At 50.8% G+C, this 27,120-nt stretch overlaps 1 protein-coding gene across 3 annotated transcripts in view; it reads right to left on the bottom strand.

Annotated features, from left to right (window-relative positions):
* Positions 1-26,046, bottom strand: part of ADM2 (adrenomedullin 2) — a 113,455-nt gene extending 87,409 nt beyond the window's left edge. Inside the window, exons 1-2 of one of the 3 annotated variants that reach the window (XM_085653744.1) lie at positions 24,841-26,046; positions 16,041-16,230 (exon numbers count right to left, since the gene is read on the bottom strand). In XM_085653744.1, coding sequence (XP_085509870.1) covers positions 16,041-16,162 — 122 coding nt within the window. In that variant the 5' untranslated portion in view covers positions 16,163-16,230; positions 24,841-26,046. Of the gene's footprint in view, positions 1-14,843; positions 15,115-16,040; positions 16,231-17,033; positions 17,178-24,840 lie in introns of those variants that run through there. The other 2 variants (XM_085653745.1, XM_085653746.1) reach the window with 2 other exon arrangements.
* Positions 26,047-27,120: the final 1,074 nt, after the last annotated feature.

Below are 27,120 nucleotides of genomic sequence, written 5' to 3'. Positions count from 1 at the left end.
CTGCGCTTTACGTGAGCACTAGCTACATTATATAAGGTCACATTCATGTGTAGGCAAGACATATTAAGGGATTTACACAGAACCAGAGGATGGTGAGCCCACACCGAGACTCGACCCTGGCTCCCCAGTTCCAACGTCAGCCACTCTGGTCGCAACACCACTTCCTATCCCAAACCAGACTATTCTTCATGGCGATTCACAGGACTTCCATATTCATCACTAATATTTTTTGCGCTACACTCCGCAAGAGCCCTGCACTCTTCTGATGACCACTCCAGCACTCTCCTATATGAACGAATATGTGTGCTACCTCATGTTAAAAGGCCCGACTCCCTATCTAAAGAAGCTAAGACAGAGAAAACGATTTGCAGAGGATCACAGTCTCTTAGTTAAGTGGGGGATGCTGGGGTTAACAGTCAGTTTTGCAGGCTCCACAGGCAGTAAATCATTTAGCCAGCAGATAACACTTCAGCTTTGGTAAAGAATCGCACGACACCCCGGTTTGTGCTTGCACAATATCTTGGCTAGTCAGTTTCTTACGCCAAGCTCCTGAAGCATGGAGTGAAATATAGATTTACTCCTCTACTCATTAGATGAAACGAAGTAGCAAAGGACGGGTGGGACAGGGCTTTGCACCTTGCTATTTGAACCCCAACATCGTGATTTTGATATGTTTTATTGGATTAACCTATAACGTGCATGCTAAAATAATACAGTACCTGGGGTGACTCCATTTAAAGAAGATGGTTATAAAGTGGCCAATCGCTCACTAACTCACTCACGTGCCCACTCAATCTCCCACTCAGTCTCACTGACTCATTGCCTGTTCACACACTCACTGTCTTACTGACTTTTTGCTGGTGCTGCTGCTCTGTTGCTCGTACACAAGCACTAACTAAAGCAGTGGCTCAAAGATGCCCTATCTCCCTCACTTGCTAGCTTAAATGCCTAGTCACTCACTGTTTCGCACTTACTATCTCACTCACAGTGGTACTCGCTCAATCACACACACTCGCATACCATGATACTCATTCACCCTCTGTTAAACGGTTCACCTACATACTTTGACTTGTCGCCTTGTTCACTCACTTGCTGACTCACATTATTGTAAACCCACAGTCACTCATGCACTCACACGTTCTTTCATTCTAGTACAGTCTAGCTGTTTGAATACATTCACTAGAGGAGTCATCCACGCACCCAACCACACACTATCTGACTCATTCACTGAAACACTCTCTCACCTAGTACACTCCCAATAGTTCACTCACTGTAGAATGCACACACTCAATCACTGTCTCATCTACTCATTGTAATACTTGCAGTCAATCGCTTAGTCATGCACTCATTGTCACTCTCATTCATGCACTCAATCACTCACTCATTTGCATATACTTTTCTATTCTCTGAGATCTTTTTCTTAAACAGCAATATAATGATAAAATAGTGATGTCACTCACTAATTTTGCTTAACCTACTGGAGAGGGGAGACACTGAATTAAGTGATAATGGGGTGGTAGTCGTACACTGCACATTATTAATGCTACCAGCAGCATATGCACACGCCGGCTCATAGCGCGCAAAAACGTTTGTTCGCTCTGTCTGAATATTAGAGCACGTGTCTTGAGATATTGAAACCAGGACCCGACGCATTCTGGGAGCAGTAAACGAAAGGAGTGCATTTTTTTTTAACTCCAGTCCTGGGCTATTAGATGCAAACACAGTTCCATATTAGAAAGCGTGACAGGTTCAAGGCATTCCCCCAATTGGTGGGTTCTAGGCAGCCCCTAATTGGAAGTTTCCTCAAACGAAGGCTGCCGAATGCTTGGCTGGTGTGAACGCTATAAAACACGCGTTTTGCACACAGGATCACCGGCCCACTACATATCCAACTGGTACATAGAATCGCAATCTGCCCTAATTGCATCCCTTAATGGTGAAATGCGGGGGGGGGGGGTTATTCTTTTAAGTTAGTTCGGTCAGCAGTGATTTTTCACCCAGGGCTATGAATGTAGGGAAGGATCGGAGCCTCGAATCCAACTGGCCAGTTACAAATGATGTCTCTGTCATCCCGTTGTTAGGAGTTTTGGGCACTTTGGAAACTTCCTGTTGATCCCAGCTGCCTGCTGCCTCTACCCTGCACCACCCTCCACTCGTACTCTCTCCATAAAGACCCGCGAGTGGTCTGTCTACCCTCCCACCATTACTGACCTGGCCACGAGGAGGGAAGTCTGAGCAATGGAATGAAAATGACCAATCACTGCATGGCTTCAAAATAACGCCATACACTGATTGGCCATGTTGTGTTCCTCCCTCCCCGCGCTCCCTCATGGATGCAGTAGTTGGGGATAGACAATCTGGACGCGGCTCTCTTGATACTTATATTAGCAAATATCACAAAAGCAGAGCAAGGATTGGCTCAGATGTGCGAATATAGTGCTCCTTAGTAGACTGGAGGGGATTCCGCTGGGATCCCCCGGCTCCTAACATAGTGCAGGTAGAAGCGGCCTCAAGTGCGCATGTTGGGCTGGGCATGGGAAGACACCTGCCCAACCAACAATACATGCACACTGTATGACCAGGCAGCCTACTGTCAAGTAAGTGAGCCCCACCCCTGCCACCCTCATATTGTGCAGAAAGACAAGTGACGCAGCTGATCACTTAAAAACCTCTGCAGGAACAAAAAAATTATTAAACATTTATTTAATACAGGGACCAGGGGGCAAAAAATACATGGGGCAACGCCCTAACGCTCCTGAACAGAAACCGTCCCTGGTTTCCATTGGCACTGGTGCCACTGCACCTCCTGCACCAATAGTAGGTACGCCAGTGGTACATCTCTATTTACCGAGTAACACCTCATCTTCTGATGTTGTGCCTCTCAATTAGTCCCCTCGGCAACCTTGGTTCTTCTTGCTACCTCTCTATATTTACCCCCATAGCACCTCCTTTTCTTATTATGTACCTTTTGGGTTGTCGAACAAAGCAAAAACCAAAGGAAATGATGGACGGAGTGTTGAACATTGCAAACACTCACCCCCAGTCAACTGATCTGGGTTTAATCCATCACTGTTCTTTAGCCCACTCTGCCACCCCAGTTCAGACATGGCCATATGCAAATCAGTCTGACCCTGTGCCTCATGGGAACAGTCCAGCCCGAACTGCCAAGCCATGTCTTCCCTGGACCGGAAACAAGCTTCCTAGGACCGGTTTCTGGCATTTCAGCCGTCTTCAGCCAGGCTTGCTTGAATCCAGTGGCAAAGTGAGCAAGGGACTCACGTCTGAGCATACCCTGCCAACTTATGGCGAACAAAGCAAAAACCAAAGGAAATGATGGACGGAGTGTTGAACATTGCAAACACTCACCCCCAGTCAACTGATCTGGGTTTAATCCATCACTGTTCTTTAGCCCACTCTGCCACCCCAGTTCAGACATGGCCATATGCAAATCAGTCTGACCCTGTGCCTCATGGGAACAGTCCAGCCCGAACTGCCAAGCCATGTCTTCCCTGGACCGGAAACAAGCTTCCTAGGACCGGTTTCTGGCATTTCAGCCGTCTTCAGCCAGGCTTGCTTGAATTCAGTGGCAAAGTGAGCAAGGGACTCACGTCTGAGCATACCCTGCCAACTTATGGCGAACAAAGCAGGATGCTTGATTCCGGTCTAGGGAAGACATGGCTAGGCAGTTCGGGCTGGACTGTTCCCATGAGGCACAGGGTCAGACTGATTTGCATACGGCCATGTCTGAACTGGGGTGGCAGAGTGAGCTAAAGAACGGTGGTGGATTAAACCCAGATCAGTTGACTGGGGGTGAGTGCTTGCAATGTTCAACACTCCGTCCATCATTTCCTTTGGTTTTGCTTTGTTCGCCATAAGTTGGCAGGGTATGCTCAGACGTGAGTCCCTTGCTCACTTTGCCACTGGATTAAAGCAAGCCTGGCTGAAGACGGCTGAAATGCCAGAAACCGGTCCTAGGAAGCTTGTTTCCGGTCTAGGGAAGACATGGCTAGGCAGTTCGGGCTGGACTGTTCCCATGAGGCACAGGGTCAGACTGATTTGCATACGGCCATGTCTGAACTGGGGTGGCAGAGTGAGCTAAAGAACGGTGGTGGATTAAACCCAGATCAGTTGACTGGGGGTGAGTGCTTGCAATGTTCAACACTCCGTCCATCATTTCCTTTGGTTTTGCTTTGTTCGCCATAAGTTGGCAGGGTATGCTCAGACGTGAGTCCCTTGCTCACTTTGCCACTGGATTAAAGCAAGCCTGGCTGAAGACGGCTGAAATGCCAGAAACCGGTCCTAGGAAGCTTGTTTCCGGTCTAGGGAAGACATGGCTAGGCAGTTCGGGCTGGACTGTTCCCATGAGGCACAGGGTCAGACTGATTTGCATACGGCCATGTCTGAACTGGGGTGGCAGAGTGAGCTAAAGAACGGTGGTGGATTAAACCCAGATCAGTTGACTGGGGGTGAGTGCTTGCAATGTTCAACACTCCGTCCATCATTTCCTTTGGTTTTGCTTTGTTCGCCATAAGTTGGCAGGGTATGCTCAGACGTGAGTCCCTTGCTCACTTTGCCACTGGATTAAAGCAAGCCTGGCTGAAGACGGCTGAAATGCCAGAAACCGGTCCTAGGAAGCTTGTTTCCGGTCTAGGGAAGACATGGCTAGGCAGTTCGGGCTGGACTGTTCCCATGAGGCACAGGGTCAGACTGATTTGCATACGGCCATGTCTGAACTGGGGTGGCAGAGTGAGCTAAAGAACGGTGGTGGATTAAACCCAGATCAGTTGACTGGGGGTGAGTGCTTGCAATGTTCAACACTCCGTCCATCATTTCCTTTGGTTTTGCTTTGTTCGCCATAAGTTGGCAGGGTATGCTCAGACGTGAGTCCCTTGCTCACTTTGCCACTGGATTAAAGCAAGCCTGGCTGAAGACGGCTGAAATGCCAGAAACCGGTCCTAGGAAGCTTGTTTCCGGTCTAGGGAAGACATGGCTAGGCAGTTCGGGCTGGACTGTTCCCATGAGGCACAGGGTCAGACTGATTTGCATACGGCCATGTCTGAACTGGGGTGGCAGAGTGAGCTAAAGAACGGTGGTGGATTAAACCCAGATCAGTTGACTGGGGGTGAGTGCTTGCAATGTTCAACACTCCGTCCATCATTTCCTTTGGTTTTGCTTTGTTCGCCATAAGTTGGCAGGGTATGCTCAGACGTGAGTCCCTTGCTCACTTTGCCACTGGATTAAAGCAAGCCTGGCTGAAGACGGCTGAAATGCCAGAAACCGGTCCTAGGAAGCTTGTTTCCGGTCTAGGGAAGACATGGCTAGGCAGTTCGGGCTGGACTGTTCCCATGAGGCACAGGGTCAGACTGATTTGCATACGGCCATGTCTGAACTGGGGTGGCAGAGTGAGCTAAAGAACGGTGGTGGATTAAACCCAGATCAGTTGACTGGGGGTGAGTGCTTGCAATGTTCAACACTCCGTCCATCATTTCCTTTGGTTTTGCTTTGTTCGCCATAAGTTGGCAGGGTATGCTCAGACGTGAGTCCCTTGCTCACTTTGCCACTGGATTAAAGCAAGCCTGGCTGAAGACGGCTGAAATGCCAGAAACCGGTCCTAGGAAGCTTGTTTCCGGTCTAGGGAAGACATGGCTAGGCAGTTCGGGCTGGACTGTTCCCATGAGGCACAGGGTCAGACTGATTTGCATACGGCCATGTCTGAACTGGGGTGGCAGAGTGAGCTAAAGAACGGTGGTGGATTAAACCCAGATCAGTTGACTGGGGGTGAGTGCTTGCAATGTTCAACACTCCGTCCATCATTTCCTTTGGTTTTGCTTTGTTCGCCATAAGTTGGCAGGGTATGCTCAGACGTGAGTCCCTTGCTCACTTTGCCACTGGATTAAAGCAAGCCTGGCTGAAGACGGCTGAAATGCCAGAAACCGGTCCTAGGAAGCTTGTTTCCGGTCTAGGGAAGACATGGCTAGGCAGTTCGGGCTGGACTGTTCCCATGAGGCACAGGGTCAGACTGATTTGCATACGGCCATGTCTGAACTGGGGTGGCAGAGTGAGCTAAAGAACGGTGGTGGATTAAACCCAGATCAGTTGACTGGGGGTGAGTGCTTGCAATGTTCAACACTCCGTCCATCATTTCCTTTGGTTTTGCTTTGTTCGCCATAAGTTGGCAGGGTATGCTCAGACGTGAGTCCCTTGCTCACTTTGCCACTGGATTAAAGCAAGCCTGGCTGAAGACGGCTGAAATGCCAGAAACCGGTCCTAGGAAGCTTGTTTCCGGTCTAGGGAAGACATGGCTAGGCAGTTCGGGCTGGACTGTTCCCATGAGGCACAGGGTCAGACTGATTTGCATACGGCCATGTCTGAACTGGGGTGGCAGAGTGAGCTAAAGAACGGTGGTGGATTAAACCCAGATCAGTTGACTGGGGGTGAGTGCTTGCAATGTTCAACACTCCGTCCATCATTTCCTTTGGTTTTGCTTTGTTCGCCATAAGTTGGCAGGGTATGCTCAGACGTGAGTCCCTTGCTCACTTTGCCACTGGATTAAAGCAAGCCTGGCTGAAGACGGCTGAAATGCCAGAAACCGGTCCTAGGAAGCTTGTTTCCGGTCTAGGGAAGACATGGCTAGGCAGTTCGGGCTGGACTGTTCCCATGAGGCACAGGGTCAGACTGATTTGCATACGGCCATGTCTGAACTGGGGTGGCAGAGTGAGCTAAAGAACGGTGGTGGATTAAACCCAGATCAGTTGACTGGGGGTGAGTGCTTGCAATGTTCAACACTCCGTCCATCATTTCCTTTGGTTTTGCTTTGTTCGCCATAAGTTGGCAGGGTATGCTCAGACGTGAGTCCCTTGCTCACTTTGCCACTGGATTAAAGCAAGCCTGGCTGAAGACGGCTGAAATGCCAGAAACCGGTCCTAGGAAGCTTGTTTCCGGTCTAGGGAAGACATGGCTAGGCAGTTCGGGCTGGACTGTTCCCATGAGGCACAGGGTCAGACTGATTTGCATACGGCCATGTCTGAACTGGGGTGGCAGAGTGAGCTAAAGAACGGTGGTGGATTAAACCCAGATCAGTTGACTGGGGGTGAGTGCTTGCAATGTTCAACACTCCGTCCATCATTTCCTTTGGTTTTGCTTTGTTCGCCATAAGTTGGCAGGGTATGCTCAGACGTGAGTCCCTTGCTCACTTTGCCACTGGATTAAAGCAAGCCTGGCTGAAGACGGCTGAAATGCCAGAAACCGGTCCTAGGAAGCTTGTTTCCGGTCTAGGGAAGACATGGCTAGGCAGTTCGGGCTGGACTGTTCCCATGAGGCACAGGGTCAGACTGATTTGCATACGGCCATGTCTGAACTGGGGTGGCAGAGTGAGCTAAAGAACGGTGGTGGATTAAACCCAGATCAGTTGACTGGGGGTGAGTGCTTGCAATGTTCAACACTCCGTCCATCATTTCCTTTGGTTTTCCTTTTGGGTTGTCCCCACAACAATCTGTTCCTTGTCTTGTACCTCCAAGGGCGTGGGAAACATGTAACTTCAGTGAGGGGGCATGGACAGCCCTGGGGGGAGTCAAGCCTAGGGTCTGGCTTGGCTCCAAGAGCCACAGCACGGACAGATCCATCAAAAGATGTAAAGCGGGCAACATATATAATGAAAAAATATGATAAAGAAAAAGCGCCTTGTCGAAATTTCTCAGTGTCTCAATGACATACAATTATATTGCTGAATTGAGTGACAATTATTTAAAATTACATTTTTTAATCATGAAGCAGTCGAGAATTCCCTGATGGCCTAACAACATTGCCACAAACTGCCCACAATGTGTCCGTTTTTGTTCTCTCTTTATATTGCGTATATTGTTATTACATGAAAAGAAAGATTCCTTTATATTAACTATACATAACGGGTTTTTGTAGAGCACGGTTCCCGTAGTGAGTTACTTCCATGGCTTTCAAACTGGATGGTCGAGGGAAGTGATGCACAGTGCAGTGAGGCTGTGGGCTGCAGACCACACAATGTGATCAAGTGGGGGAACTGGATTGAGTCAAGGGCTATATATTGTGCATATTGTGTAGGGTCACATCCTTCTCTCTTCCATTTAATATGAAAGATCAGTGTTCTGTGTCCAGTTTTTCAATTATTATTAGTATATGGAGTTCAATAAAAACACTTATTACACCTTAAATCCACTGACCCTAAACATACATATATACATGTGCGTTTTCATAAGATTTAAAGGTATACTTTTCTTTTTTGAATGCTTCCACAGACTTCGAAGTTTAAATATAGTGACAGAAGATGCCTATTTGAAACCATGCAGCACTGCGCACTTTAATTCCTTAACGGGGGTTCTCATGGTGTTGAGCCTCAACAAAAATCATTCCTTTTCTCAGGCGAGCCAGCAGTATTAACATAAACAATCCTCCACTCTACTGGTTCTCCAGGAGTGACAGACCGGTTTAAGGAGAGGTTTAACACCCCAGTTACCACAATTAACGAAACAAAGAGGCCTCTGAGCCCCCATAGAGGTTGCTCCTCTGGTGATAACTCTTCAAGGGGACTTGGATGGTGTGCAGCATGGTCCTTCCTTTGTAGCCATCTCTTTGACCCAAGTTGACTGGCCTTTATCTTGTACCTCTCCCTTTTCTTTGCCCCACACTGCCTGAATCTCATTGTGTGCCTCTCTCTTTGCCCCCTCACCGCCTGGTCCCTATTTTGCGTCTCCATTGTTGCTCCCCACTACCCTTTCCTTTTCTTGTACCCCTCTCTCTTTGACCCCCGCTGCCTGGTCCTTATCTTCTGGCCCTCTCTCTTTGACCCCCGCTGCCTGGTCCTTATCTTGTACCCCTCTCTCTTTGACCCCCGCTGCCTGGTCCTTATCTTCTAGCCCTCTCTCTTTGACCCCCGCTGCCTCGTCCTTATCTTCTGGCCCTCTCTCTTTGACCCCCGCTGCCTGGTCCTTATCTTCTGGCCCTCTCTCTTTGACCCCTGCTGCCTGGTCCTTATCTTGTACCCCTCTCTCTTTGACCCCCGCTGCCTGGTCCTTATCTTCTACCCCTCTCTCTTTGACCCCCGCTGCCTGGTCCTTATCTTCTACCCCTCTCTCTTCGACCCCCGCTGCCTGGTCCTTATCTTCTACCCCTCTCTCTTCGACCCCCGCTGCCTGGTCCTTATCTTGTACCCCTCTCTCTTTGACCCCCGCTGCCTGGTCCTTATCTTGTACCCCTCTCTCTTTGACCCCCGCTGCCTGGTCCTTATCTTCTAGCCCTCTCTCTTTGACCCCCGCTGCCTCGTCCTTATCTTCTGGCCCTCTCTCTTTGACCCCCGCTGCCTGGTCCTTATCTTCTGGCCCTCTCTCTTTGACCCCTGCTGCCTGGTCCTTATCTTGTACCCCTCTCTCTTTGACCCCCGCTGCCTGGTCCTTATCTTCTACCCCTCTCTCTTCAACCCCCGCTGCCTGGTCCTTATCTTGTACCCCTCTCTCTTTGACCCCCGCTGCCTTGTCCTTATCTTGTACCCCTCTCTCTTTGACCCCCGCTGCCTGGTCCTTTTCTTGTACCCCTCTCTCTTTGACCCCGGCTGCCTGGTACTTATCTTGTACCTCTCTCTTTGCCCCCGCTGCCTGGTCCTTATCTTCTACCCCTCTCTCTTTGACCCCCGCTGCCTGGTCCTTATCTTCTAGCCCTCTCTCTTTGACCCCCGCTGCCTGGCCCTTATCTTCTAGCCCTCTCTCTTTGACCCCCGCTGCCTGGTCTTTATCTTCTAGCCCTCTCTCTTTGACCCCCGCTGCCTGGTCCTTTTCTTGTACCCCTCTCTCTTTGACCCCCGCTGCCTGGTACTTATCTTGTACCCCTCTCTCTTTGACCCCCGCTGCCTGGTCCTTATCTTCTAGCCCTCTCTCTTTGACCCCCGCTGCCTGGTCCTTATCTTCTGGCCCTCTCTCTTTGACCCCCGCTGCCTGGTCCTTATCTTCTGGCCCTCTCTCTTTGACCCCCGCTGCCTGGTCCTTATCTTCTAGCCCTCTCTCTTTGACCCCCGCTGCCTGGTCCTTATCTTCTACCCCTCTCTCTTTGACCCCCGCTGCCTGGTCCTTATCTTCTAGCCCTCTCTCTTTGACCCCCGCTGCCTGGTCTTTATCTTCTAGCCCTCTCTCTTTGACCCCCACTGCCTGGTCTTTATCTTCTAGCCCTCTCTCTTTGACCCCCGCTGCCTGGTCCTTTTCTTGCACCCCTCTCTCTTTGACCCCCGCTGCCTGGTACTTATCTTGTACCCCTCTCTCTTTGACCCCCGCTGCCTGGTCCTTATCTTCTAGCCCTTTCTCTTTGACCCCCGTTGCCTGGTCCTTATCTTCTGGCCCTCTCACTTTGACCCCCGTTGCCTGGTCCTTATCTTCTAGCCCTCTCTCTTTGACCCCCGCTGCCTGGTCCTTATCTTCTGGCCCTCTCTCTTTGACCCCCGCTGCCTGGTCCTTATCTTCTAGCCCTCTCTCTTTGACCCCGCTGCCTGGTCCTTATCTTCTAGCCCTTTCTCTTTGACCCCCGCTGCCTGGTCCTTATCTTCTAGCCCTCTCTCTTTGACCCACGCTGCCTGGTACTTATCATGTACCTTTTTCTCTGCCCCGAGTGTCTCTGGTTTCTTTTTTTTGCCTCTCTCTATGCCCTGCACCGCCTCATCCTGATCTTGCACCTACACCTTTGCCCTAAGGGCCCATGGCCCTTACCCTGCATCTCTCTTTTTGCCCCAAACCGTTCTGGTTCTTATCTCCTGACTCTTTCTTTGCCCCACACCGCTGGAGCCTTACCTTGTACCGCTCTCTTTGCCTCCCTCCGCCCCGTCCTTATCTTGTACCTCCAGTGGCGGCTCGCTGAGCGAGTGCTGTGGGGCGATGGGGTGGGGCAGGGGAGTGGCAGGGTAGGGGAAGTGTGGACTCTGACATACGGCGGAATGGAGTAAGGTAAGTAAATAAATAAATAAACCAATTTACCTTGCGCGCGCTGCATCGCCGAGTTGGTGATGCAGCGCGCGCAAGGTAAATTGTTTTATTTATTTACTTACCTTACTCCGTTCCGCCGTATGTCGGAGTCCACTACCCCCCACCCTGCCACTCCCCCGCCCCGCAGCACTCCCTTAGTGAGCCGCCACTGTGTACCTCTCTCTTTGCGCCCCCGCCTGGTCCTCATCTTGTACCTCTCTGTTTGCCCCCCCAACCCCCTACCACCGTCAGGTCCTTATCTTGTACCTCACTCTTTGCCCCCTCATCGCCTGGTCCTTATCTTGTACCTCTCTCTTGCCCATCACCGCCCAGTCCTCATCTTGTACCTCTCCCTTTGCCCCAACCCGCCCTGGCCGTTATCTTGTACCTCTCTCGTTGCCCCACACCACCTGGTACTTATATTGTACCTTTATCTCTGCCCCTAGTTCATTTCTTTTGCCTCTCTCTATACCCCGCACTGCCTCTTCCTTATCTTGCCCTTTTGCCCTAAGGGCCCCTGGTCCTTATCTGGTATCTTCCTTTTGCCCCACACCGCCTTGTCCTTATCTTGTACCTCTTTCTTTGCCCCCCACCGCCTGGTCTTTATCTTGTACCTCCATCTTTGCCCCCCACCGCCTGGTCTTTATCTTGTACCCCTCTCTTTGTCCCCCACCACCTGGTCCTTATCGTCTCTCTCTTTGCCCCCTACCGGCTGGTCCTTATCTTGTACCGCTCTTGTTTCCCCCTCACCTCCTGATTATTATCTTGTACCTCTCTCTTTGCCCCCACGGCCTGGTCCTTACCTTAAACCTCTCTCTTTACCCCTCACCACCTGGTCCTTTTCTTGTACCTCTCTGTTTGCCCCCCCCCACCGCCTGGTCCTTATCATATATTGCTCTCTTTGCCCCCACACTGCCCTGGTCTTGACCCTCTCTTTTTACCCCCACACCACCTGGTCCATATATGTACCTCTCTCTTTGCCCGAACCCGCCCTGGTCCTTATCTTGTACTGATCTCTTTGACCTCCACCGCCTGGTCCTTATCTTCCCACCTCTCTTGTTGCCCCCACCGTTTGGTCCTTATCTTGTAGCTCTCTCTATGCCCCCACTGCCTGGTCCCTATTTTGTACCCCTCTCTCTTTGACCCTCACTGCCTGACCCTTATCTGGTACCTCTCTGTTTGCCCTGCACCACCTGGTACTTATCTTGTGCATTTGTCTCTGCCCCTGGTTCCTTTCTTTTGCCTCTCTCTTTGCCCTCATCCTTATCTGTATCTACCCCTTTGCCCTAAGGGCCCCTAGCCCTTATCTTGTACCTCTTTTTTTGCCCCCCACCGCCTAGTCCTTATCTTGTACCTCTCTCTTTGCCCCCGCTGCCTGGTCCTTATCTCTTTGCCCCTCGCCGCCTGACGTTTATCTTGTACCTCTCTCTTTGCCCCCCTCCGAACCCCCCACCACCACCAGGTCCTTATCTTGTACCTCACTCTTTTTCCCTCACCGCCTGGTCCTTATCTTGTACCTCTCTCATTGTGCCAGACTCCCTGATTTTTACCTTGTGCCTCTCTCTTTGCGACACACTCCCTGGTCCTTATCTTTTGTACCTCTCTCTTTGCCCCACGCCGCCCTTTCCTAATCTTGTACCTCGCTCTTTGCCCTCCCCCCCACACCACCTCCTGGTCCTTATCTTGTACCTGTCTTGTTGCCCCCCCACTGCCTGGTCCCTATATTGTACCTCTCTCTCAGTCCCCCACCGCCTGCTCCTTATCTTGTACCTCTCTGTTTGTCCCATACTGCCTGGTTCAGCATCTTGTACCTCTCTCTTTGCCCCAACCTGCCCAGGCCCTTATCTTGTACCTTTCTATTTCCCCTGCACCACCTGGTATTTGTCTTGTACCTCTCTTGTTGCCCCCACGGCCTGGCCTTTATCTGGTACCTCTTTTTTTGCCCCCCATCACCTAGTCCTTGTCTTGTACCTCTCTTTGCCCCCGCTGCCTGGTCCTTATCTTGTATCTCTCTCTTCGCCCCTCGCTGCCTGATGTTTATCTTGTACCTCTCTCTTTGCCCACACCCCCCCCCGAACCACCCACCACCACCAGGTCCTTATCTTGTACCTCACTCTTTGCACCTCACCGCCTCATCCTTATCTTGTACCTCTCTCTTTGCACCTCACTGCCTCGTCCTTATCTTGTACCTCTCTCTTTGCACCTCACTGCCTCGTCCTTATCTTGTACCTCTCTCTTTGCGCCCCACTCCCTGATTTTTACCTTGTACCTCTCTCTTTGTGCCACACTCCCTGGTCCTTATCTTGTACCTCTCTCTTTGCCCTCACCGCCTGGTCCTTATCTTGTACCTCTCTCGTTGTGCCACACTCCCTGGTCCTTATCTTGTACCTCTCTCTTTGCCCCTCACCGCCTGGTCCTTATCTTGTAACTCTCTCTTTGTGCCACACTCCCTGGTCCTTATCTTGTACCTCTCTCTTTGCCCCTCACCGCCTCGTCCTTATCTTGTACCTCTCTCTTTGCAGCTCACCGCCTCGTCCTTATCTTGTACCTCTCTCTTTGCGCCCCACTCCCTGATTTTTACCTTGTACCTCTCTCTTTGTGCCACACTCCCTGGTCCTTATATTGTACCTCTCTCTTTGCCCCTCACCGCCTGGTCCTTATCTTGTACCTCTCTCTTTGTGCCACGCTCCCTGGTCCTTATCTTGTACCTCTCTCTTTGCCCCTCACCGCCTCATCCTTATCTTGTACCTCTCTCTTTGCACCTCACCGCCTCGTCCTTATCTTGTACCTCTGTCTTTGCGCCCCACTCCCTGATTTTTACCTTGTACCTCTCTCTTTGTGCCACACTCCCTGGTCCTTATCTTGTACCTCTCTCTTTGCCCCCAACACCTGGTCCTTATCTTGTACCTCTCTCTTTGCCCCATGCCGCCCTTTCCTTAACTTGTACCTCGCTCTTTGCCCCCCCCCAACACCACCTCCTGGTCCTTATCTTGTACCCCTCTTTTTGCCCCCCAACGCCTGGTCCTTATTTTGTACCTCTCTCTTGCCCATCACCGCCCAGTCCTTATCTTGTACCTCTCTCTTTACCCCTCACCCACTGGTCCTTATCTTGTACCTCTCTTTGCCCCCACTGCCTGGTCCTTATCTTGTATATCTCTCTTTGCGCCCCACTCCCTGATTTTTACCTTGTAATTCTCTCTTTGTGCCACACTCCCTGGTCCTTATCTTGTACCTCTCTCTTTGCCCTCACCGCCTGGTCCTTATCTTGTACCTCTCTCTTTGTGCCACACTCCCTGGTCCTTATCTTGTACCTCTCTCTTTGCCCCTCACCGCCTGGTCCTTATCTTGTACCTCTCTCTTTGTGCCACACTCCCTGGTCCTTATCTTGTACCTCTCTCTTTGCCCCTTACCGCCTCGTCCTTATCTTGTACCTCTCTCTTTGGACCTCACCGCCTCGTCCTTATCTTGTACCTCTCTCTTTGCGCCCCACTCCCTGATTTTTACCTTGTACCTCTCTCTTTGTGCCACACTCCCTGGTCCTTATATTGTACCTCTCTCTTTGCCCCTCACCGCCTGGTCCTTATCTTGTACCTCTCTCTTTGTGCCACGCTCCCTGGTCCTTATCTTGTACCTCTCTCTTTGCCCCTCACCGCCCCGTCCTTATCTTGTACCTCTCTCTTTGGACCTCACCGCCTCGTCCTTATCTTGTACCTCTCTCTTTGCGCCCCACTCCCTGATTTTTACCTTGTACCTCTCTCTTTGTGCCACACTCCCTGGTCCTTATATTGTACCTCTCTCTTGCCCATCACCGCCCAGTCCTTATCTTGTACCTGTCTCTTTGCCCCTCACCCGCTGGTCCTTATCTTGTACCTCTCTTTGGTTCTGGGCGTGCCACGGGTGCCACCAGCCTCGTTCCTCTCTAGCTGGCACATCCCCTGTGCCTCTGTGCTGCTCCTGGACCCTTCTGTAGTGGGTGCCCCGTGGTGCCGGGGCCCAGGTGCTGCTCTGGTTCCGGTGTGTCCGCCCGCGGTCCCATAGCAGCACCAGAGCTCTGCTGGGTCAGGTCTGGTGTCTCAGGATCCCCCACTGGGAGCACCTCCCCGGCTGCTCGTCCTCACCCACCAGTACCCACATACACCTGCCATCAGTACCTCTAACCCTGCATGGCGATCCCTGGCCGGGCACTCTTGCGTCACCCAGAACAAGGAGTCGGGTTGCAGGGCTCGAGGCTGTGATACAGTTACATGTTCCGGAAGCAGGGTTGCATCACCCAGTGCCTAACCTGGAAACGGACTTGCATCACCCGATGCATGAATGGGACAGATGCAGGGCAGGCAGGAATGGGGTGCACGGTTGCATCACCCAGCACACTGATGGCTTGGATGCAGGGCTGTGTCCCCCCTGTGCCTAGGTAAGAAGCACGGTTGCATCACCCAGCACACTGATGGCGTGGATGCAGGGCTGTGTCCCCCTGTGCCTAGGTCAGAAGCAGGGTTGCATCACCCACCACACTGATGGCTTGGAAGCAGGGCTGTATCCCTAGAAGCACGGTTGCATCACTCAGCACGTGGGTGGCCTGGATGCAGTGCTGTACCCCCTAGGTCGGAAGCAGGGTTGCATCATCCAGCGCTTGTGTTGCCTACCTGTGCTCTGCTGAGATGCAGGGCCGCACCCCCCAGGTTGCCTAGGTTTGAAGCAGGGTTGCATCATCCACCGCATGGCTCGGAGAGACGGTTGGGAAGGCAGGGGTGCAAGGAGGCGTCGCCCAGCGCATGTCAGAGACAGGTTCGCGTCAGCTAGGCTTAGCTGAAACGCCTTGTGACTCGCTTGGAGGCAGGGTAGGATCAGCCGGTACACGGTGGGGACCTCGAGCTGCATCAGCCGGTGCTAGCCGGGACGCAGCACTGTGCTTAGGTGGGGGGCAGGGCTGTATGGCCCGGATGCAGGGTTGCATCACTCAGTGCAAGGCTGGAATGCAGGGTCGCACAGCTCGCAAGCAGGGTGTTAACTCGGTCCCTGATACGTGACACACAGGACTAGTCCCAATTTTTCACCCCCGGCGCTTACCTGGGCTCAGGGGGGAGGTCCTCGGACCCGGAGTGCACGGGGAGGGCTCGACACATCGACAGGTGCAACAGGCACAGCAGGCTGATGTAACCCAGTGCAGCAGGCATCAGCGGGGCCTTCATGGGCAGGCCGGAGAGAGTCCTGGTCCGGGAGGGGAGGAACCCCGCGCGAGCACGTGCAGATCGGACTGCTGAAATACAATGTGTGAGACATGAGCAAGAGAGCGGCGGGAGGGCGAGAGAAGATCAAGGAGGGTGAGGAGGGCAGCCAGCGGAGAGAAGGGGAGGGTGGGGGGGGGGGGTCGACAAAAAGGAGGGGAAGAGAAGAGGCGGGTGAGGGGGGGGGCAAAAGTAAGTGTGTGAGAAGGAGAGACAGGGTTAAGAAGAAAAGTAGACGGAGCAGATGGAGATGAGGGGAGACACAAAAACAGTGCGTGAGAGGAAGAATGGAGACAGAGGAGTGGGGAGAAACAGAAATGAGTGCGCGGGAGAGAAAGGAGAGAGAAGCGAGGGGCAACAGAAAAAGAGGAGAAGTGATGCATTCACAGAAGTGGGCGTGAAAAAAGAGCGTGAGAGGGAGAATGGAGACAGAGGAGTGGGGAGAAACAGAAATAAGTGCGCGGGAGAGAAAGGAGAGAGAAGCGAGGGGCAACAGAAAAAGGGGAGAAGTGATGCATTCACAGAAGTGGGCGTGAAAAAAGTGCGTGAGAGGGAGAATGGAGACAGAGGAGTGGGGAGAAACAGAAAGAAGTGCGCGGGATAGAAAGGAGAGAGAAGCGAGGGGCAACAGAAAAAGAGGAGAAGTGATGCATTCACAGAAGTGGGCGTGAAGTTGAAGTAAACGACGCGAGAGGAGAAAGAGAAACGAAGAAAGGGGCGGTAAGTTAATACAGTGGTAGGTGGGATGGAGGCTGTAGTCACTGATTTTGACTCCCGGCTTAAAAGAGTTAAAAAAGGTGAACCCATGACAGACTTAACAGGTAAGAACTCTTACAGAGCAGGAAGGAGCAAACGGCAACTTAAACTGCGAGTAAACTGGAGGCAGCGTCCAGAGCTCTACGTAAGAGGCTGCGTGTCACCGGCGTGTGGAAAGAGTAGCCGTCCGGGCCACCGAAGCAGGAGAGAACGGGATTTAAGAGCGGGAAACAAGAGAGAAACCCAGAGAACGAGCACGCGCGAGGAGCAGAAGTGGTGTGAGTCTGAGATTGAGAGCGGGGTAGAGACAGGGCAGGCGAAAGATGGGAGAGTGTGCCAAGACAGAAACATTGTAGGACAGGCGGGTAGAGAATCAGGAAAATAATACAAGAAATTACACAGAGAGCGGGGGAAAGGAACTAATACAATAGGAGGTGAAAGAAAATAGAAAGAAAGGGCACGAGCGAAGGCAATGGTAGACTTGGTGGAAGAGGAAGGAAAAAAACGCATACCGAGACATACACCAGAGAGAGAGAAAATGAAACGCAAAGGTTGTAGGGGAGGACCGGAGGAACTATATAGGCAAATGAAGAAGGAATCAAACAGGGAAGAAGGAAACGAGGGGGAAAACTTGAGAAAAGGAGTTAAACAGTGATGAAAGGAGGGACCGAGTAAGAGGTTGAAGGAAGGACAGAGCGAAAGGTAAAAAAAGCAAGAGAAAAAAAAATCTAAGAACTGTCTTCAGAATAATAAACTATGGAATGCGTCCAAGGTGAGACAATTAAAAAGCGCAGGCAAAAGAAACGGCGAGAGGGACAGGCGCTGTTGCAGAGGTACAAAGAAACAAGTTAACGGCCTCGCTCCGGTGCACGTGCTCTTACAACTGTCCAAGACGCTGTCAAACTGCATTTGTGCGGCGGACGCGCTCTACGTGTAGCCCAGACGGGCTGCTGCACCGGGAGAGGTGTGTCTGCAGGGAGGGGGGCTAGAGGCACCCTCGCACTGCAAACGCAGATCTATGAGCCAGAGACGTTTTAAGGCATGGGCAAAGTGGGCTCTGGCCCGGGGCCCCAGCCTTTCAGGGGGCCCCCTGATAGAGCCAACCCAGTTCTACAGAATCTTTTCTTGACGACCTATGATAATTCTTAAACAGATTGTTTTAAAAACCGTTTCCTTCAATTTATTTTTATTGTGGGTGAAGTGAGAGCCTATTAGTGAACTGCTGATGTGTTACAATATTGTCACTATCAATATTAGATGTAAACCCATTTAGAATTTGGACAAGTGTGCAGGTGCACTGTCATTGATGTGCCCAACGAGGGCCTGAAAGATCTGAAATCGGATTATAAATTAAAAGCTGTTCCGAACCGGGGCCCCAAAATATGTTTGGCCCAGGGCCCCTAAAATCCTTAAGATGTTCCTGCTATGAGCCTCAGATCCCAGGTTGCGAGCCCCGGAGAGTCAAATCCCCTCACTGCGTCAGAGCGGTGAGATCTCACGCAGCGCTCTTACCCTCGGACATCTGTAGACCCCACGGAATCACTGCTGAAAGCCGGAGGCCCTGGACTAATCAATGTGTAAAACTTGAGCCCCATACAATCCACAAAAAACAAAAACATGTTTATGTCAAACAAAGGCCCAGATTACGAAAGATATTTTTTAATTGATAAACAAAACTTATAAAAATAGAAAATTTAATGGGAAGATTGGAGCTTTTCAAAATATGGTGTTATTTCTAAAAGAGAAAGCGATATGCTAGGCTCCAACATGCAAGCTGTCTTATTTGTTTGTGCATGTGAGTGCTTCAATTGAGGCCATCAGTCCTCCATATTAATTTCTGTTTGCTGTAGTTACCCTTCTACCACCAATCAAGGTGTAGATAACAAGTTTAAGTGATTTAGATGTGGCAGGCGGCCCACCATCCATCAGGGTGGTGAAGTTCATCTCCACCACCCTGGCCTAGCGGCCCAACACCAACTTTTGAGATCACCCCTGGCCCTATGATGATGTCCATCCCCTCACAGGAGCTGCCACCACCACAGGGGCTCCTGTCTAGGTAGTAGCCGGAAACATAAAATACCCCCCACTTTACACCTTGTATCACATGGTAAAGGTCTGAGTGAGCAGGTGAAGCAAGAACATCTGGCAGTTGTTCTGAAGATTCTATTCCTGAAGGAATTCTGAGATTCTTACATTTCTTTCCATACTTTTTTTCAATCTTTTGTCCTCTTACCATTCGTCTTTCTGTCTTTTCCCAACTAGCTTTCATTCCTTCTTTCCATTCTTTTTTTCACTTTTAGCCATCATTCTTACTGTCTCGTCCATCCTTTAATGTTTGTTTTATTCATCCCTCCTTCTTTCCATCCTTCTCTTTTTTCATTCCTTCCTTTGTCATCCATCATTCATCCTTCCTATTGCTAGCTTTCCACCCCTCCATCAATCCTCCGATCCGCACATCCTCTTTTGTTTCTGTGCATCACTTTATTTTTTCTGTCGTTCCCTTAACTCTAGTCATCCTTCTCTTTTTCATCCATCATTCATCCTTCCTCTTGCTAGCTTTCCACCCATCCATCAATCCACTCATCCTTCTTCCTTTCCATCCATCACTTTATCTTTCCTCTCAATCCCCTCATCTCTATTCATACTTCTCTCTTTTTCATCCTTCCTTTAATCCATCATCCATTCTTCTCTCCATTCATCCTCTACCCCTTTCTCCACCCATCTATCTCTGCATCCATAAATTTTCTCCCCATCGTTCTCTCTATCCCGCCTTCTCTCCACATGGCCTCCCTCCCTTCCTTCCACTGCAAGAGATCCTATTTATGAGCTTCTTGGAGACCAGAGTGTCTGATTAAAGTCAAATAAGCCATAAACAACTTTAATGTTTCACAGAACTGCCCAGTGACACCCAACCCCCTCAAGCTTCTAAAATGGGGGTTAATGGCGTCACAGCTCCTGTGAAGCCACTAGAGAGAGATTTTTCCCAGTGAACGGAGATCATTATTATTTTTTTCTGTTCATGAACAACAGCTTTTACCAGGAAGCAATGGACAGAAAAAAGGACATTAGACCCTCTGTTGTAAATAGGGTGGGCGGTCTGATGTTGTTATTCAGACAGGCCTTGGTCCATTAGAGTTCGTTGTCTGATGGCACAGCCAGAAGGAGGACCACTGCCGGAAAACTGATAGTCTGCCCAACTCAAAATAGAGCAGACGGACCTGAGGGGTTTGATGGACACAGTTCTCCATCACACGTGTGATGGAGTAACATGTCCACTAAACTCCAAATCAGGTCCTTAATGTACGACCTCCAAAGTAACATTTCTTCACATTTAGAAAGCATTTTAACATTTTAAGTTTGTGTGTGTGTGTATAGGGAAACTTAACATAAGCAGTTTGGGCCTCCAGGTGTTCCATTAGTGTATTAGTCTTCTGATATAGAGACTGTTACGCTCAACTTTTAGTAACCCCACTGCTTAAGAGCCACACTCAATTTTATCATTAGTACAGCAACTGAAAAAGGAGCATAACATGTAACATAAGTATCACTTTATTTGAGCACTGGAAAAAAGTTCCAAGTATTACAACATCCAAAGATTTCCATTAGTCAGTTAAATTGAATTCAGTTCTTCAGGAGTCTTGTATTTGTGTTCAAATCCAAATGTATTGATTCTTTTATCAAACAAAATTCAATCAGCCCTGCCAACGCGTTTCATCCTATAGGACTTCATCCGGGTTTGCCAATCCAGGAGTCAATTATCCCAGCGTGATACAAGATGTTCTCCCATATCCAATGTCTTCAGAGAAAAAGTCTTAAATCCGGGTGGTATAGTTCCCCCTATTCCACCTCGCGCAGACCTGTGGAGAAGCTTCAGTCCAGGGATTAGTTCCTGTGCTTCGACTGAGACAGTGCCCTGCCCTTCCAGGCAAGTGTGGGCAGGCTGGGCACCAAGGAGTCATGGCTGATATGCAATAGTGGGTACTATACCACCAGGATTTAAGACTTTGCACTGAAGTCATTGGATATGAGAGAACATCCTGTATCACACTAGGATAATCGACTCATGGATTGGCCAATCCTGATGAAGTCCTAAGGGACAAAACACGCTGGCTGATATGATTGACATTTGTCTGATAAAAGAGTCAATAAAGTTGGATTTGAACACAAATACAAGACTCCACAAGAACTGAATTCAATGGAACTGACTATTGGAGCGCTATGGATGTTGTAATACTTTAAACTTTTCCAGTGCTCAAATTGAGTGATACATATGTTAGATTTTACGCTCCCTTTTCAGTATTTGTGCTAATATATATATATACACACATACTTCATTACTCAATTAATATTATTTAACTTTCTAAACAGCCACTGGGCCCCTGAGTAGGTGTTGCGGATCCCTGCGTTCCACGGACCACCGTTTAAGAACCGCTGATCTTAAGTGTCAAACTCCATTCTGTAAGCTAGTGGTAGCCACTGCAAAACTGCAGGAGGGAAAGCTTACTAGTCACACTACGAGTTCTAGAGCATCAGAATCCACGCTGCAGTCTAGAGGCACAGATACTCTGGGGCCCAGTTGGGGCACCAAAGTCCACACTGCAAGTTGTGCTATATCAGGAGCCACGCAGCAAGCTCTAAAATGTCAGCGCCCTCACTGCAAGCTCTTGAGCCCACCATGCTACCTCTGCCACATGAGAGTTCCTCATTGAGTGCTGTACAGAAAAGAACTCAAGCCCACACTGCAAGCTCTGCGTTTCCAACAGCCACACTGAAATGTGCAGGTCACCAGTACCCGTGCTGCATGCTCTGTCGGCACCAGAGCCCACCCTGTAAGCTTCTAGGTCAGTGGACGTTTTGATGCAAGGTCTGGAGGCTTAGAGCTCACGCTGCACGCTCTGTAAGCACCAGAGCCCCCACTTTAAGCTTCTAGGTCAACGGACGCTTCCATGCAAGATCTGGAGCCTTAAAGCTCATGTGTCACGCTGTGTAGGCACCAGAGCACACACTGTAAGCTTCTAGGTCAATGGACGTTGCCATGCTAGGTTTGGAGCCTTAGAGCTCGTGCTGCATGCTCTGTAAGCACCAGAGCCCACACTGTAAGTTTCTAGGTAGATGGTCATTGCCATGGAAGGTCTGGTCAATGGACGTTGCCATGCAAGGTCTGGAGCTCAAGCTGCACGCTCTGCAAGCACCAGAGCCCACACTGTAAACTTCTAGGTCAATGGATGCTGCCATGCAAGGTTTGGAGCCTTAGAGCTCACGCTGCACGATCTGCAAGCACCAGAGCCCACACTGTAAGCTTCTAGGTCAATGGACGTTGCCATGCAAGGTCTGGCCAATGGACACTACCATGCAAGTTTTGGAGCCTTAGAGCTCATGCTGCATGCTCTGCAAGCACCAGAGCCCACACTGTAAGCTTGTGGGTCAATAGATGCTGCCATGCAAGGTTTGGGTCCTAAGAGCTCAAGCTGCACGCTCTGCAAACACCAGAGCCCACACTGCAAGCTTCTAGGTCAATGGACGTTGCCATGTAAGGTCTGGAGCCTTAGAGCTCAGGCTGCACGGTCTGTAAGCACCAGAGCCCACACTGTAGGCTTGTAGGTCTATGGATGCTGCCATGCAAGGTTTGGGTCCTAAGAGCTCAAGCTGCACGCTCTGCAAGCACCAGAGCCCACACTGTAAACTTCTAGGTCAATGGACGTTGCCATGCAAAGTCTGGGGCCTTTGAGCTCATGCTGCATGCTCTGCAAGCACCAGAGCCCACACTGTATGCTTCTAGGTCAACGGATGGTGTCATACAAGGTCTGGGGCCTTTGAGCTCAAGCTGCACGCTCTGCAAGCACCAGAGCCCACACTGTAAACTTCTAGGTCAATGGACGTTGCCATGCTAGGTTTGGAACCTTAGAGCTCACGCTGCACGCTCTGCAAGCACCAGAGCCCACACTGTAAGCTCTAGATCAATGGACGTTGCCATGCAAAGTCTGGGGCCTTTGAGCTCATGCTGCATGCTCTGTAAGCACCAGATCCTACACTGTAAGCGTCTAGGTCACTGGATGTTCCCATGCAAGGTCTGGAGCCTTAGAGCTCATGCTGAACGCTCTGTAAGCAGCAGAGCCCCCACTGTAAGCTTTTAGGTCACTGGGCATTGCCATGCTAGGCCTGGAGCCTTAGAGCTCACGCTGCGTGCTCCGTAAGCACCAGAGCCCAAACTATAAGCTTCTAGGTAAATGGACGTTGCCATGCAAGGTCTGGCCAATTGACGTTGCTATGCAAGCCCTAAAGCCTTTGAGCTCGCGCTGCACGCTCTGTAACCACCAGAGCCCACACTGTAAGCTTCTAGGTCAATGGACGTTTTCATTCAAGGTTTGGCCAATGGACGTTGCCATGCAAGTTTTGGAGCCTTAGAGCTCATGCTGCATGCTCTATAAGCACCAGAGCCCACACTGTAAGCTTGTGGGTCAATGGATGCTGCCATGCAAGGTTTTGGTCCTTAGAGCTCAGGCTGCACGCTCTGCAAACACCAGAGCCCACACTTTAAGCTTCAAGGTAAATGGACGTTGCCATGCATGGTTTGGTCAATTGAGGTTGCCATGCAAGGCCTCGAGCCTTAGAGCTCACGCTGCACGCTCTGTAAGCACCAGAGCCCACACTGTAAGCTTCTAGGTCCATGGACGTTGCCATGCGAAGTCTGAAGCCCTAGAACTCACGCTGCAAGCTCAGTGAGCACCAGAGCCCACACTGTAAACGTTTAGGTCAATGGATGTTGCTATGCAAGGCCTGGAGCCTTAGAGCTCACGCTGCATGGTCTGTAAGCAACAGAGCCCACACTGTAAGCTTCTAGATCAATGGATGTTTCCATGCAAGGTCTGGCCAATGGACTTTGCCATGCAAGGTCTGGAGCCTTAGAGCTCAGGCTGCACGGTCTGTAAGCACCAGAGCCCACATTGTAAGCTTGTGGGTCAATAGATGCTGCCATGCAAGGTTTGGGTCCTAAGAGCTCATGCTGCATGCTCTGCAAGCACCAGAGCCCATACTGTAAGCTTCTAGGTCAATGGACGTTGCCATGCAAGGTCTGGAGCCTTAGAGCTCACGCTGCACCGCTCTGTAATCTGCAGAGCCCCCACTGTAAGCTTTTAGGTCAATGGATGCTGCCATGCAAGGTCTGGCCAATGGACGTTACCATGCAAGTTTTGGAGCCTTAGAGCTCACACTGCATGCTCTGCAAGCACCAGAGCCCACACTGTAAGCTTCTAAGTGAATGGACGTAGCCATGCATGGTCTGGCCAATTGACGTTGCCATGCAAGGCCTCGAGCCTTAGAGCCCACACTGTAAGCTTCTAGGTCAATGGACGTTTCTATTCAAGGTCTGGCCAATGGACATTGCCATGCAAGGCTTGGGGCCTTAGAGCTCACGCTGCATGCTCTGTACGCACCAGCGCACACACTGTAAGCTTCTCGGTCCAAGGCCGTTGCCATGCAAGGCCTGGAGCCTTAGAGCTCCCACTCCACGCTATGACCCACCTTATCCCTCACTGAACCTTTCTAGATCACTGGGGCTCACACTGCAGGTTCTATTGCACTGTGAGTATAAGAGGGCACACAGTAAGCTTTAAAGAACTAGAGTCCACAAGGCAGGCAGGTTCTGGGGCACCAGAACACTCGCTGAAAGCAGAGTGCACACGATGTGCAGGTTTTAGATCACCAAGGGGGACACTGCCGGCTCTGAAGCATGACTGCAACCACCCGTCTCCCAGAGCCCTAACTGCAGGCTCTACAACCCCAGAGTTCACACACCAGTCTCTGGGGAGCTAGAGCACTCATTGAACGCTCTGCGCCCCCAGCTCCCGCCCTGTATATGCGCAGCTGCTGCAGGGGTCTCAGATTACCTGCGAGCTTTGGGTTCCTCGGGTGGATGGGCCTGGAGTCTGCAGGTGAAGAAAGGACCCCGAGGCCGGATTCGGGGTTACGATCTTGGAGAGCTCTGAGCCCCGGGTTCAGGTCGTCTGATCGCCGTTACTGTGACTGTTCAGGCTGTGGACCCCTAATGTCTGCAATCTTATCCCGGGGTCCCTGGTTTCTTGAGATTCGGCCGCACCAGCGCTCAGTCCCAGAGTTCTGAATCCCAATGGTCTGACCCTGTGACCTTCAACCCTTGGAGCGCTGATATTCGGATCTCCGATTCCAAGGGTTCTTTTGCTCCTATTTTGAGCTTTTGGGTGTCCAAGTTCTGATGCCTGTCAATCCGATCCTCAGAGCCCCGACACAAACTTGTGATTCCTGGAGCTATAAAACTCGGGTCTTTGATTTGAAAAGATAGTTCCAAGCACTTAAAAGTGATTCCTGGACATCCCACTCTGGACTCACCCCTAGTTTCTGGGCCTCTGGTTTGCAGCGTTTTGGCCCCTGGAGCTCGAATGTCCAAAGTTCTGATCCCCAGAGCTCTGATTCGCTGAGTGCTGACCCTTTGGCTCCAATTGTCAGTGTTCGTATCCCCTGAAGCTCGGATTCCCAAGTTCTGATCCCCAGAGCTCTGATTCGCTGAGTGCTGACCCTTTAGCTCCAATTGTCAGTGTTCGTATCCCCTGGAGCTCGGATTCCCAAAGTTCTGATCCCCAGAGCTCTGATTCGCTGAGTGCTGACCCTTTAGCTCCAATTGTCAGTGTTCGTATCCCCTGGAGCTCGGATTCCCAAAGTTCTGATCCCCAGAGCTCTGATTCGCTGAGTGCTGACCCTTTAGCTCCAATTGTCAGTGTTCGTATCCCCTGGAGCTCGGATTCCCAAAGTTCTGATCCCCAGAGCTCTGATTCGCTGAGTTCTGACCCTTTAGCTCCAATTAGCAGAGCTCTGACCCCCGGAGCTCGGAACCGCAGAGTTCGGGTCGGATCCCTGAATCTCTTACTCCGATTTGTGATCGCGGAGCTTTGACCCGCGACGAAACGATCCCCGCGAGTTGGCTTGGCGGCGCTCCCTCTTCCTCCTCCTCCGTGAATGTCTCAAGCTCGAGCTGAACTCAGGTCTGGATCCGCAGGTCTCTGAGGCGGGGTTAACAGCAGGAGGACCTACCCGTCCTCTCTCGCCACTGCCTGCCCTGTTCCCGCCGCGCACAGCAGGCTGTCCCTTCCTCTCCTGGCCGCTTCTCCACTCCTTTCCCTGTTCTGGACCTCAAACAACCGGCTTCACGCCTCTCTGTTGCTGTATTGTAGCATTTATGTAGCGCTTCATGTTCCATTGCGAGGCGTCGAAGCGCATGATCAGACAAGTAGTACAACACACAGACAGGGTTTAAATAGCTGGAAGGGTGTTTGCTGTATTTTTTGTTATGAACCTTTGTGGGTGCGCTTGGAAGTAGCGCGCTAGTGACGAGTGAGGTGCTGTGATCTTGGTGTGTAGCGCCTACCTGTGTGACGGAGGAAAGAAGTGCTAGAGACAGGCGCGCAAAGGTGTGATTGTAGTTAGCTGGTGGTAATGGTTTACTTTGCAGGTCACGAGTTATGCTTATGAGTTCTTTGTGTTTTCCAATTTATTTCCCATGATGCCTCCTGCATTTGGGGTAAAGGTTCCGAGGGCCTTGTATAGAGATCACTGAAGTACTTGCTAAAGTGCACAGTACACACCGAACCGTCTCCCGGTGTTTAAAACGTGTGTTTTTGTATCATCTATTTCGAGTGATTCTTCTCTATCGACCGAGGACGGGTGAAATGCTGGGCCCGCACTGATAGAATTGACACTGGTGACTCACGGGTGACGCAGACGCAGTCACGGGCCTTGAGGCAGGCTGTCGGTCTTAGGAACTCGCATTCTTTCAGCTTTCCTCTGGCTTCCACCACTCCCCTCCTTGTGTAGCTCTGGCCTTCCCTCCTTGCCACACTCCTACTCATCCATACCTCAGCCTTTCTGATCTCGGCCACATTCATTCCACCCATCTCACAAGCTTCCTGCACTCTCATCAGACCCTCCTTCACCCCCACCGTCCTTCCTCTCAAGGGTCGAAACAAGACGGGGCTGGCTCCACCTTTCATCCTTCCGAGGTCGATTGTTTCTGTTTTACGTGGCTTTTCAGTACATCTTTTAATTTAAGGTTTGATACCTTTACTTTAGCAATTCTAAATATATGATTTGGGTTCTTACAAGTTTTAATTTTTTTAATATCCTCTCGGACTAATCTA

The sequence above is a fragment of the Triturus cristatus genome, chromosome 4_1 (genome assembly GCF_964204655.1).
Source record: "Triturus cristatus chromosome 4_1, aTriCri1.1, whole genome shotgun sequence".
NCBI classification, from domain to species: domain Eukaryota; kingdom Metazoa; phylum Chordata; class Amphibia; order Caudata; family Salamandridae; genus Triturus; species Triturus cristatus.
The sequence above is the reverse complement of the archived record's forward strand: the minus strand, read 5'-3'. Positions and strand labels throughout refer to the sequence as shown.